The sequence below is a fragment of the Humulus lupulus genome, chromosome 6 (assembly GCF_963169125.1).
Source record: "Humulus lupulus chromosome 6, drHumLupu1.1, whole genome shotgun sequence".
Lineage (NCBI taxonomy): Eukaryota > Viridiplantae > Streptophyta > Magnoliopsida > Rosales > Cannabaceae > Humulus > Humulus lupulus.
The window spans coordinates 211,147,619-211,162,299 of NC_084798.1; the positions used below are offsets into that span (position 1 = coordinate 211,147,619).

At 33.4% G+C, this 14,681-nt stretch overlaps 2 protein-coding genes across 2 annotated transcripts; one reads left to right on the plus strand and one right to left on the minus strand.

The window, feature by feature from the left end:
• Nucleotides 1-360: 360 nt before the first annotated feature.
• On the plus strand, nt 361-3,586 carry LOC133783121 (CASP-like protein 2C1). Its single transcript, XM_062222660.1, has 3 exons — nt 361-637; nt 844-982; nt 3,118-3,586. Exons 1-3 carry the CDS (start codon nt 498-500, stop codon nt 3,367-3,369), a joined length of 531 nt encoding a protein of 176 aa, XP_062078644.1. The 5' UTR covers nt 361-497; the 3' UTR covers nt 3,370-3,586.
• Nucleotides 3,587-7,541: 3,955 nt separating this feature from the next.
• Nucleotides 7,542-8,980, minus strand: LOC133785946 (receptor-like protein 36). The gene is made up of 3 exons (XM_062225159.1): nt 8,844-8,980; nt 7,908-8,692; nt 7,542-7,789 (listed from the first exon to the last, which is right to left on the minus strand). Exons 1-3 carry the CDS (start codon nt 8,978-8,980, stop codon nt 7,542-7,544), a joined length of 1,170 nt encoding a protein of 389 aa, XP_062081143.1.
• Between the last annotated feature and the right edge of the window lie 5,701 nt (nt 8,981-14,681).

Here is a 14,681-nt window from a genome sequence, read left to right on the forward strand (position 1 = left end):
TAACAAGAATCTTCTCCTAACTTCCAATAATTATACACAATATCAATACAAGAGTCTTCTCCTAACATCAGATCTAACAAGAGTCTTCTCCTAACTTCCAATAATTATACACAATATCAATACAAAACGAAACCTTTTAATTAACACAATATATATACTCTCCTTTAAAGAAAAAAATAACAATAATTTAAGAGCAACATTTAATTCATTTGATAAGTCAACATACACATAAATGTAACGCAACGTACGTGGACAAATCATATCCTTTAATCAATATATAGTATAGTAACTATTGTAGAACGCCGTGATGGTGATTTATTTATTTATAAAGAAAGATTTTACATTTATAAATATTGAAGCTAGCTAGGTAGTACTAGTCTATAGTACTAGCTAGGCAGCTTGGCTTTGGGTTAATTTCTGCTCTGCAATCTTATCATAATATATATATATATATATAATCGTAGATCAGAAATATAATATGATGAAGGTTTGAGAATATGGGGAAAGCTCAGCTTCTTCTTAGGATTTCAGCAGTTTTGGTTCTGGTTCTCACAGCTTCCTTGGTGGGTTCTAATACTCAAACCAAAGTTCTTATCGTCCGGCAAAAAGCTACTTTCAGGGCCTTGGATGCTCTCTAGTAAGTCAACTACAAATCATTCTATCTTTTCTATATATATATATATACACATAAATGTTGATCAATTCATCAAAAACCCTAATTAAACTTGAACCAAATGTTCTGCTAATGAAGAAACTTGTCTAAACTTGAACAAAAATGATTATATAAATATAACATAACAATATTATTAATTATATATATATTATTGAATTATTTGATTGTAGTGTTTCGGTGTACGTTTATTCCATAGCCGCCGGATACAATCTGCTGCGGCTTTGTAATATCCCAGCTTGGTTCCATCCCAATAATAACTTCAAAGGACTCAACCTGGCTCTAGCATGGGCTTCTTTCTTGTTGGATCAGGTATATATATAATATATGTATGTATAATATGTTTGTTTAATGTTTATTAACATTAGTTAATAAAGATCTTATTATCATATTTAAATTTAATAGTGATACTCCATTATACTATTAAATTTACTAAAACAAACATTTACAAATTAAGTATTTTAGTATTACATGATGTAATTTTAAAATATTAAAAGTTTATAAAACCATTAATACATTTAGTTGGCACATTTATATTTGTGGGAGACTTTTCATAATCAGGTACAATATAGATAAGAGTTTGGTACTAGATAGAACCCTACTAGACTCACAATGCACATGCACTGATTATTATTATTAATTTGTTTTTTTTAAGGAGTACTAATGTTTATAATTAGGATATTAAAAATAGACTACAAATTCTTTTGAAATAAAATATAATTATAAGTAGCAACAATAAGTAAATGGGGCTTATATTTTAATTCAATTTCATATCTCTTCTATATAATAAGTGTGTAGATAACGGAAATTTTTTGTTTTAACGGTTTTTTTTTTTAATGTTAACTTTAACGGAATATTCTTATATTTAATAGAATATTATTATATTTAACGGTATTTTGTAAACACTTAAACTTAAATAAAATAAATAATTAAAAAAAATTAAAATATGATATTTTTGAGATATTTTACAATGATAATTATTTAAAAATAATAAATAATTAAACAAATTAAAATAAGATATTTTTTTAGATTTTTTACATGATAATTATTTAAAAATAATAAATAATTAAACAAATTAAAATAAGATATTTTTGAGATATTTTACAATGATAATTATTTAAAAATAATAAAATCATTTTATAACTTAAATAAAATTTAATTAAAATTAAACTCACTTATTAGAATAATATCATATTAAACATATAATATAATGCACTGTCAATTAGTAACAAATTGTTTTTAAAAAAACTAGCAAAAACTTAAATTTAAAATCCACCTATAATGTTTAATATTACATTAAACATATAATATATAATCTCTTGTTGTTACTCCCAAATTCAAAAACTAGAGAAAACATAAACTTAAACAAAAATAAATAAATTATTTAATTAGAATAGGATATTTATTTGAAATTTATATGACATTAATATAAATTTAATAAAAATAGTTAATAAATTTTATAAATAAAACTGAGCAAACATGCATAGCACATTGCTTGTATCTAGTATTTAATAAATTCATGCCTGATGCTCAAAAACTAATTGGAAAAAGATATATAAACCAAAATCTTTCTTATAGCCTTACAAAAATAAAATAAAAAATAAAAACTTTCATATTTCTAGCTAATAATTTAATTTTAGATTTTTTTTAACACACTCGACCAAAATTAAAATATAAAAACTCCCTCAATTTGATTAGGAAGTAATTAAAATCATATTGATATTATCATGTTCCTCCATTTGGAAAGCTCTCACCAAGTTGTTTAGAAAGTTTTAGTTCTCCCATATCTTATAAAGTATGTACTATCAAATTTGAGTGGTTGAGTTAGCTTTGATATTGATGAATCCTTAATTTTAAGATTTTAGAACTCACTTTCGGTCTGGTCCCCACAACATTTATTTTATTTAAGTAAAGTTGACAACATTCATTAATTGTTTTAACACGACTCTCTATTTATATACCGGCTTCATCAATTTTTTTTACAACTTTACAAAAAATGCTTAAGATTTAAAAAAAATTACAAAATTATAGAGCAGCATAATCATAAATATAATTTTTTTTTACAAATTTGTAACAATACAATTTTTATTTCCATACTAAATAGAAAAATGTTAGCAGTAATAAAACCGTTATAAATTGTTATCCGTATTTTTGTAATTTTTGTAAAATTCTGTAATTTTAAAAAAATTTATAACTTTTATCTTTCTAACTTTTATTTTTGGACATTAGGTTGGCATGTAATTTTAGTTAAAACTCAAACGATGAACACAAAAAAATAGATCTATGTTAACATCAATTATACTTTTCCTTCTTATAGTTTTTTTTATTACAAAAGACTATTATTAAAGGCGTGGATATGAATTTATAAGCATTCTCGTATTATGGTCTAATTGCTATTTTCTTTTAAATAATTGTGTATTAATTATATATTTATTTATTTTGAACAGGCAGTTGTTTATGTAACGTTTGGAGCAACCACAGCTGCGACTCAAGCTTCGATTATGGCGATAACAGGACAAAAAGAGTTCCAATGGATGAAATTATGTAACAGATTTACAAGATTTTGCATCCAAATGGGTGGAGCCATGCTATGTGCCTACTTAGCTTGCTTTCTCATGATTTTAATCACATCATTCTCTGCTTTTAATCTATTTAGCCATTATTCACCAAAACAATTCCTCCTCTTAAAGGCCATGTGATGTATTTCTTTTTTTTTTTTTGGGGTCTGAAGTGGAATTTAATTACATCCAACCATATTGATGTAACATTTATATATATATATGTCGTTGTTGTTTTTTTTTTTTAAGTTGTGGGTCTTAATTTTAATAAATGTGATTGACTAGATTAAACTGTCACATTACTATATGTAATGTTTGAATGTATATTTTGAGTGCACATATCATGCTTTTTATGACTCGTGAACAATTTTCAGTATGATTTTTTTTTATGACCGTGTATATTGTAGTTGTTTAGAGCATCCCACAAATTTTCAGAAATTCCGAATAGTTTACAGTACCGAAAACTAGGTTCAAATATGTTGTTTTCTACGCGCATAAAAAAAATTAGTCATGCCGAAAACTGTTCACGGGTTGAGAACACTGAGAGCCCCACCGATATGGCTTAAAATGAAGCCCCTGTAAGAAAATTATCCTATATATATTTATTGGACTCAAATCAACTCATTACCACATAGGTTATACTACTTGTTGACTCAAAAAAAATAAAGTAATGATATGTGCACTAAAATTATATACCAAAATATTACACAAATTATTGTGTTAGATTTATTTAACCAATCAAATTTATTTCAAGCGGGACTCATTGTTCTAAAAAACAATATCACATCAGTTGATGTAATATTTTAGTACACATATCATTATTAGAAAAAAATAGCAACCATACTTAATTCACATTGTTCAATGTTGTCGCTAGAAGTCATTTACTCAGGCAAAGACATATATTTATAGTGAGCATAAACCTACAATCCCCAATTCACCATGATATAACATATACCTTAGGCACAGGGGGACCTACCTTAGGCCTACACCACCCTCACTTTGTTTGTATTTTTCTTTCTTTCTTTCTTTTTTTTTTTTTTTTCCTTTAAATGTAAAAAAATTCCAACATATTGTACCTTTATATTTAAATTTTTGCTATTTTGTTCCATGATAGTTTTTTTCATTTAATTTTTACATACAATATTTATATCTTGTCCATTATGGATATACATCTATATTATTTAATCATTACAAATATTTTTACTAATACATAAACTTTGTATATTTAATACAATATTTTTCAATCATTACTAATATTTAATAATTTAAATTTTAACCTCAGGTAAAAAAAATCTAAGTCTGCCACAGCTCTTATTAGCCCTTATTTCTTTCCCAGCCGCAATTTAACTCTCTCTTTCTTTGGCAAGAATTATAATCTCTTTCTTTGGCAAGAATTATAAACACAACCAATCTATTATTTGTGAGGTGTTTGGATCTTGATCTTTGTAATTTAAGATTAAGATTGGAAGTTCAAAACACCCTCAAGTTGTACATATTATATAATAAATTTGTACTTCTTTAAGGTAGTACACTGGTCCCCGTGATAATAATTGTGGTGTTGTTCTGTTTTTTGTCACGAGGTTCGACGTTTTTTCTCTCTAAAAATGGACTTATATGCCCTATATTGTACTGTGCCATGTTACCGTTTGTAAATATAATTTGGCGATCATTACATATTCAAGCTATAATAATATATACATTGTAGGGTTGGTAACCATATGGTATTATGTATTTTTGTAAAGTATCATTTTGATACTTTCTGTTTTCAATAATGCTTATATAATACCCTGTATTTTAAAATCGTACATATTTGGTACCCTAAACTCAAATTTAATTAATAAAATTTTACCAATTTAATCAAACTCCTGTCAATTATGTAAGTTCCAAATTTAAATTTAAATACTTAATTACATATAACTGATGACAGTTTGATCATATTGACAAAATTTTATCTATCAAATCTGAGTCTAGGGTATCAAATATGTATAATTTTAAAATACAAGGTATCATATGAGCATTATTGAAAACAGAGGGTACCAAAATGATACTTTGTAAAAACATAAGGTATCAAATGAGTAAATTCCCTACATTATATGTAATATGTAATGAAATAAAAAAAAAAAAACAGTGTACTGTGGTGGCCACATTAATTTAGCATACATTTATATCTCTCTTAGCTGGGTTGACTTCTATATAGATTAGGGGTGGCAATTTGGGTCACGACACGATGACACGACACGACATGACACGATTAAGGTAAACACGAACATGACACGTTTAATAATCGTGTCGTGTTCGTGTTTGAGTTTTTGACACGTTTAATAATCGTGTCATGTTCGTGTTTACCTTAATTGTGTCGTGTCATAATTGTGTCAGACATGATAACACGAATACTTTACATAGGTTTTCTGATTTTTTTCGTATAATTATGATTAATCGTCTCATAATCGTGTTATCGTGTTCGTGTCGTGTTGACACGTTTAATAATCGTGTTGACACGTTTAATAATCGTGTCGTGTTCGTGTTCGTATTTTTGACACGTTTAATAATCGTGTCGTGTTCGTGTTTATCTTAATCGTGTCGTGTCATAATCGTGTCGACACGAATCTGACACGTTTACACGAATTGCAACCCCTAATATAGATAGATGGGCGAGAGTTTATATATACATATCTCTTCTATATGATAAGTCTGTAGATAACGAAAATTCTTAGTTTTAACGGTTTTTTATTTTTTTTAATGTTAACTTTAATGGAGTATTCTCATATTTAACAGAATATTCTTATATTTAATGGTAGTTTCTAAACACTTAAACTTAAATAAAATAAAATAAGTAATTAGAAAAATTAAAATAAGATATTTTTGAGATATTTTGCAATGATAATTATTTAAAAATAATAAAATCATACGTTTTATAACTTAAATAAAATTTAATTAAACTTAAACTCACCTAATAGAACAATATCATATTAAAGATATAATATAATCTGCTGTCAATTAGCAACAAATTATTTTTAAAAAAAACTAGCAAAAAATTTAAATTTAAAATCCACGTATAATATTTAATATTATATTAAACATATAATATATATTCTCTTGTTGTCACTCCCAAATTCAAAAACTAAAACAAATATAAACTTAAAAAAAATAAATAAATTATTTAATTAAAATAAGATATTTATTTAAAATTTATATGACATTAATATAAATTTAATAAAAATAATTAATAAATTCTATAAATAAAACTAAGTAAACTTGCCTTGCAAGTTAATTGTATCTAGTATATATATAAATGATTTTTGTTTTTTTGAGAAATAATTTTATTTTTCTTCTTCTTTTGGGTTTATACTTTTTTGGACCCTGTGTTTTGTCTAATTACTTATTTGGACCTTGTATTTTGACAAATTACTTTTTGGACCTTATATTTTGTAAAATAGTTAAAATAGAACCCAAAACTCAATTTTGATGAAGAAAAAATTGAATATAACAATACAGTTTTTAAGCAGAATAATTTTATTTTTGTTCTGAATTGTTAGTTTGGTAAATTATTTGTGATTTTAGTTGAGAAAAATTGACCAAAATCGGATTTATGGTTCTATTTTAATCATTTTACAAAATATAGAGTCCAAAAAGTAATTTGTCAAAACACAGAGTCCAAACAAATAATGAAAAAAAACACAGTCCAAAAAAGTATAAACTCTTCTTCTTCTGAAAAATTGTCCTATTTATATAACTTTTTACTATCACAAAATGCCATATTTATATCATTTTTTTTACAACTGACGTGAAGAGTTATATATCATGCCAAAAAACTGAGGAAGTAGGTTATCTCGTCAAATATCAATTTAAATTAAAAAATATATTTATATATATATATTAATTATAATAACAAACTATTAGGTGTTAGCACATGGAATTTCTTTTTATTATCATGTACTTATAACTAATACACCAAATAAAACTATTCCCAAATGAAAAGGAAAGAAATGAGATGGATATGTCTTGATCCATATGTAGATATATAGAATTGTAGAGACTATAGTTAAATCAGTTCGATCGTGACAAATAATTAATAATTATATATTAATGCATATACTAATTTATAGAGAAATTTTACCATGCACAATTTATTTTTGGTGTACCAATACATTTATCATGTTTTTGGTACTTGTATGATTTTTTATGCAATTTTTTTTTATAATTACATAATTCATTTAAACAAAACTTACATAATAACGAGCTACAATAACAAACAACATACATTTAAACAAAATGAAACACAATATACTAAAAATGTAAACTAATCTCTTTTCTCAATTTCCAACATTTTGACGAGCCCTGCTCTGTTTTGATCTTTTTGCCAAAAGATGCCATTGTTCTCCTTTCACTGTTTTGACAAGCCCATCAATGATTTTATCTGAAAGGAACATGTATCCCACTGAAATTCCAATAACCATTCCACTCCCAAATCCCATTAACACAATTTTCCAATCAAATTCATTCACATGCTCCTCATCGTCTTCTTGCTGAAATTGGGGTGTGGTGTTCTCGTTGCATGATTCTGAAATTGGAAACCCACATAAGCCCAAATTGTCTTTGTATGAATCGTTTGTGAATGTATCAAATTGTCGACTCCGAGGTATAAGCCCTTCAAATTTGTTCGAAGAAAGATTTAAAACTTGGAGTTGATTTAGATTTGCTGCCAATTGCCATGGAATCTTCCCCGTTTGAGGAGAGATCTAACCATTCCAGATTGGTCAAATTTCCGAAGGATGGTGGAATACTACCAGAGATCTTGTTATGTGAAAAATTGAGCCCTTTGAGTGAGTTGAACTTACCAAGCAATTCTGGGATCTCTCCTGTGAAGTTGTTTCTCGAGAAGTCAATAACTATAAGCATGGTTTGGATTTTCTCCAACTCAGCATAATATCCTTTTATTGTCAATGAACTGATTTCATAATATCGAATTGGTCCTGGAGATTTTTGCATGTATCTCAAGTAATCTGAAGTAGCATTCATCATTCCCACAAAATTCTTAAAATACTTTTGCGGCAAATGATCAGTGAATTCATTGCCAGAGAGATCCATAATTCTCAAATTTTGAAAGGGATGTCTCACCTTGGGATTGCCTATTGGACCTTGAAATCTATTAGATCTCATGATAAGAACTTGGAGATTCGGAAGAGATTCCAACCACCAGGGAAATGATCCATTTATCTTGTTGTTTCCAATATCCAAAAATTCCAACCATTTATAATTGAGCAAAGACTTTGGTAAGGACCCTTCCAACTGATTTTCGTTGAGATTCAAAACTAGTAGGAACTTTCCCTTTGAAAAATGTGAAGGAATGATGCCATGAAGCTTATTCTTGTGCAAATCTAGCACAGAGAGACTTGAATTTCCTAAGCATGGAGGAATGTTCCCACTCAAATTGTTATTTGACAAATCAAGGACTTGAAGCCCACTGAGATTGCAAATCAAATGTGATATTTCCCCATCCAATGTATTGTTTGAGGTTGAAAAAAAAATTGTATAAGGTGGTGGGATTGGAAGATGACCTTGAAGTCTCACCAGATTGGGAAGCTCAGAGGTGCTCGATGAAAAGTAGCTTGTACTTCTCGGGTTCCCCGATGAAGTCCAAGTTCATGCCCTTGTTGTGATACCAGGCCACGTAGAAGACGTCCTCGGTGACAGACTCAACCTCTTGTTTGAGCTTCTCCACTTGGCACATGGCAGAGATGTTCATCTCCATGGCTTGGAGGGCCTTCCTCTCAGCTAGCTCAGCCCGGTCGGTAGCCTCCTTAGCCTGCTCCTAAAGTTGGGAATTCTCCAGGGCCACTCGGGCGATCTCAGCTGTAGCTTTCTTGGCCTCCTCCTAAGCTCGCTGCATCCCCTCGATGGCCACGTGCATTTCCCCTTTGACCAATCGCGTATCCTCGAAGGTCTTCTGGAGGGTCTCCTCAAGCTCCCGAGAGCGTTTTTGCTCGGCCTCAAGGGCAGTTCTGGCTCGGGCAAGTTTTTCCTGAGAGCCCTTGATTTTCTCCTTAAGGGAGGCAATCTTGTCTTGGGATTTTTGAAGTTCGTATGACTTCTCCATCATAATGTCTCTCAGGCATTAGCTTAATAGCACCTTGTTAAGTTGAATTAAAACACATGAATGATTAGCTTACCCGGACAGAGGCATATTGACAAGAGGCCACGAGAGATGCCTCGTTACTGTCGCTGAGTTGGGAGAAGCTTCGGGCAGTTAACTCGCACATAGTGGAGCTAACACCCTAGAGGAGCTCGACAACGAGAGGGCAACAATGTCCCCTAACTTGGTGGAGAACAGGGTCTCCAGCTCAGCTCGACTGATCGGAGGGACGATGGGCCTCTCCCTAGGTGTTTTGAGTTGCCAGAGGGCCTCAGCTGTCTCGTGCAAGGCTTTGTTGCCTTCTTTCAACCTTGCTTCAAAGTGTTGAAGCATCCTCTTGTGCTGCTCCAACAGGTCCCCCTCATACTTCTCAAGATACACCAGGAGACGGACTTGGGGTGGCATTGCCTCCTTCTCCAAGTTGTGAACCGAACCTTGGTCCGGTTCTAGGGCCTCCTTCGGTCTTACCTCTTGCTTCGCCTCGTCTGAACTGGGCGAGGAGGGGATCTCCACCACCTGGGGAAATTCAACTGCAAGGGGCTCCACGAGGGGAGTGGAAACTCTCTGCCTCTTGATCGGAGGAGAGTGATCAGGTTGCTCCTGAGGACATGACGACCCCTCTCCTGCCGAAGAGCTAGGAGGTGTTCCTAACCTTAACGCAGACCAAGTAATGCCCGTTAATCCCATGTGAGCTGCAGGAACAAGGTAAACAGATAGCACACATTCTACACAAGGACAATGCAATGAAATAAGCCACTCGGAGGCTCACCGTGAGTTGAGCCTCGGTGCAAACAGTGGGGGTGTGCTATCCTATTCCCGGTCTCACAGCTAATGTTGGTGCCATATTGGCAAAATCAGCTCGAGGTCAATGACGTCACTCGGTCTAAGAATATGAAGCCAAGGAAGGGGGATTTCCTCCTAGGGTGGTGGAGATAAACATCTATGAGATCTAGGTAATCTTTGAATTCTTCCCTAGTCCATCACTGATGTGAGATTTGACCACAACGAAGGAGTGTTGGGGAAGCCCAGACACGCTCGGGAATTATCCTATCACCTACTCAGAAAGCAGATGTCAGGGCGAGAGGTGATTTACCTGGGTCCAGGTGGGAAGCTTCCATCCCTGCCTGAAGATCTTCCTCGAGCTCCTGATCCTCTTAGGCCTCTTCTATGGCACATGCGTTCACCAGCCTTTCCTCCGTCAGTTGCCTGTGAAACGCTATCTTGGCCAACCCTTCAATGTAATTAATATGGCGAGACACAGCTCTCGAGACTTGTTGGACTGGCGGTATTTGGTCAGCTCCAGGTCGCTTATTCATCGTTCGATGCTGAGAAGCCCCGACCTAATGAGATTTGCCTCTGTTACCAGAACGCTAAGGTCCAAGTCCCGGTTAGGGAGAGCCTTCATCGCCTGGAGGTGATCCTCAAAGAGCTGGACGTATGGAGTTTGACGGAAAGGACCTATTCAAAAGGAAATGACTAAGTATTGAATACATAAAGGTCCTAGTGAGACAAATAATACGCGCGTTCGAAAAGATACTCGCCTACTTGGGCGAATTCGAGAATTAATTTCGGATTACTACGGGTCGAGAAGTCGTTCGTAAACAAGAAGGCATCCTCATAGTCCCAACCATGACTCTCATTATGGTGGGGAGCCTTGTAGCTAAGTGACGAGGCTGGATACTTTGCCAGGGCATAATATCCATCCCGCTTGGAGCCTTTCTTCCAAGGGGTGGTCTTGAAACTATAGAAAAAGAGAATCTCTACTAGTGAAGGCTCCGACCATTTCTGCTTCCAATACATAATGTACATCCCCACGAGCACTCTATAGCTGTTAGGGGGAAAACTGGAAGGGGGCTATCCCCATGAACTTCAAGAAATTCATGAATTACTGCTTGAGGGGTAGGGTGGTCCCTGCCATCAGGTGGGCCTGGCTCCAAGCGCCTAGGTCATAGATGCCGCGATGCGCCCTCTCGAATTCTCGATAGAGGTGGATGAGGCATTTGTCTCCAAATGAGTAGTACCTCATGATTGCTTTTAGAGCGTCGCGATGTCGAAAAAGAGTGTGGTAATCCTTTGCCCCTCGTATTTTTGCAAAGGGTGTGGAGTGGGGGCACTGTTTGTTGGAAAAAGCTTATACAAGATCTTTATTTATTTTCATGTATATCTAATATTAAACAAATTAATACAAGATAGCCTAAAACATGTTTCAAAAATTGAATTCAAAGAGAAACAAATAATATAATACTTACAGTATACGCAACGGAATTAAAGAGTCATTCATTCAGTTTCTCTAACTCTTGTATCCTCTCTGTCGCCGAGTATTATCAAGAAACTGAACCGATATTCTATTTTCTTCACAATCTTCCAATGTATCCTTAGAACCACCTAGACTAGTGTGGGCAATTATCAACACATGAGATAGATATAGATAGAAGAAGAGAAAATAACAAAGAGGCTTAGAAAAGGACTTGTGTTTAGAGAGAATCTAAAACTATCAAAAAATCTGACTTGTGACTTATCAACCTTTTTTGTTTTGACTTCTCTATAAGCACTCCTTTTATAGACTCAATTAGGCTATTTAATTTAATTAAAATATCAATAAAATAATAGTCATTTTGAAGCCCTAGGTCGAAATTATCATGGGCTATAGGCCCGTGAAATTTCCCATTTGATTATAAGCCCATTTGACTTAAAATCAAGGCCTGTATTATTTTCTATTGATTTAATTAATTAAATAATTATTTAAATCATTTATCAAATTAATTATTTATAATTTGAACCTTTATTTAAATTTATTTATTAATTTAGATACTAATTTATCTTAATTAATAAATCTGTCATAAATTCTCTTTTCTTCTCAAAATTACACAACTCTGTGAAACTATCCAAAATTGACCTGGTCAACTTTGATAATTCTAATTGATGATTAAATCAATTAATTGAGACTATCTAGATGATTTTATCCAAGGTACAATAGGGACCATGGGCCTATGAAATCAAGCTCCAATAAGTTATCATAAATCTAACAAATAAATTTACTAACTTATTAATTCCTCGTGACTCCACTATAGACTTGGAATTGCACTCTTGAATTCATAGAACGCTCTATAACAAATATAGATACGCAATTAATTATCCATTGTTACAACCATAATTATCACTCAATCCTCTATAGACAGTCTACAATGAGATAGGACTAAAATACTGTTTTACCCCTCATTGTATTTTATCCTTAAAACACTTAGTTCCTTGTAAATGATATTTCAGTAAACTAATTTAATTACTGAAATGAGATCTCTATCATTTAACACCTTGAACCAAACTAAAAGGAAACCATCGTTTCACTTCTTCATCAGAAGCTATAGATGTTCATATCTATGATTAACACTCCCACTCAATTATACTACCGAGTTCCCAAGATGTAAGTATGGGCTAGTCCGTAGGGTAAGCTGGTAACGAACAAGTCAAAGAACTCAAATAATACAATTAGTTAGAATACTAACCACTCAGAATTGAGATTGAATTGACCTATGGTCAACTATATGATATGACTAGAATAGATAATAACGGTATGTTTACTTATCCTATCAACTGTCAATATCGGTCCAGTCCGATGTAACAAATACATCCGATCTTATCTACTTTGCTAATGTTCTGGAAAGAACATAACACTGTAATGTGTAAGTAGATCATATCGTAGATTGGCAAGTCAGTGTAAATTCGGTGCACTGGCTAATCTCAGGACTAACTTATTTTGAACATATAATCATATTTATATTCCACTGTGATTACGTCACTATAAATAAGATTAGCTATATGCTCGGGATTTAATAGAAGTTTATATTAAACAAATAATCATGAAAATAAAACATGTGAGCAAAGTGATTAACCAAGTCAAAAAATGATTTCTATTCTTTTATTGATAATAAAATGAGATTACAAAGAATTTGGGTTTTAATTAGGGCATAAAACCCCAACACTGTTTACCTCCTCCACGGTGAGCCCTCAGTCTTCGGGCATTTCGGCCTCACCGCCACTTGAAGGTTGGGACGGATGACTTGTTCCCCGGTCTGTTCCCGGGTCCTCATCCTTACATTGTCTTTAGAAGCATCTCGTGTTCAGGCCATTTCGAAGATTTCCTGGTCGAAGAGTTAAAACCCGTGTTTGTGTAGTTGATGGAGCTTCTCGAACATCTGAGACAAAAAACCAAGCTGTTAGTACTCTGACCGAAGGAAAGATGGCCTAACCACAAACGACTCTAGGAATACTGCTCGGGAGGGAAATGAGAGTTTTGGAAATGCGAGGTATCATCGATGCCTAAGGACAAGCCAGGGGAGATGAACCTACCAGAATCTAGAAAATTCCCAGATTCTGATCACAGGCCCAAAAACACAAAGTTGACGGAAAAGACTCTTGAAGGTCATTTCGAACGAGCCTAATGTCAACATATGCCTAAAATGACTCGTGAAAATGAGAAACAGACTCCAAAATTCTACACTACTGCCATTCCTGAACATATATCGAAAAACACTAAGCACACGCCAAGGAAGGTGGGTCAAAGATACTTACCCAAGATAAAACAAAGGTAGGTGCTGAGGCGAGTCCTAACCTTGAAGTACTGCTTGTCGTCTGACCAAAAGTAGGACGATTCACGCCAGTCGTCCAGAACTCCGGGAAGGGGTTGATGATGAGAGGCAAACGAGAGAGAAGAGAGTGAGCTGGGAGGGTTCGTGATTTTCAAATGGTTATAGTGTGAGACTCAAGGTTTTTCTGGGTTTTTATACCCAATAAAACTTATTGGAGAAGCAACTTCCCCACAACTGTCGAATGGCTTTCCCCAGTAGGTTCACGAAGGTAATCCGATGCTTAGGGTTCAATAGGCGTGGATCTCAATCATTGTTTTCTTTGGGATAAGACACCTCGGCCGTAGAGTGGACGTTTGGGATATCAAGGTGACCCCTAATTAAATGCACGGACTGATGGGCCCAACAATAGGGTGTTGACACGTGTTTTGCTTTTCAAAATGACATCAACGAAAGTCCAAAATTTTACCATTCGAGGACTTTTCGAAATTTTTCTCAGTTTGAAGTCTCCACTGTCTGAGGACGAGTAAAGACTTGGGTGGAAAATGTTGTCCTGATTTTCACCTCCAACACGTGGCAACCCCAGTGACTGGTTTGGACGTCCGTAGATATCCTCGAAGCATGTTACTGCTAGAGGACTCTAGTCAGAGAAAGGGTCCTCTTAGGTGAGACCTTGTCTTTGACAGTGGGTTGCGGGTGCCTTAGTAAGTTACTCCCCGATATTCGTTCTCGGAGCT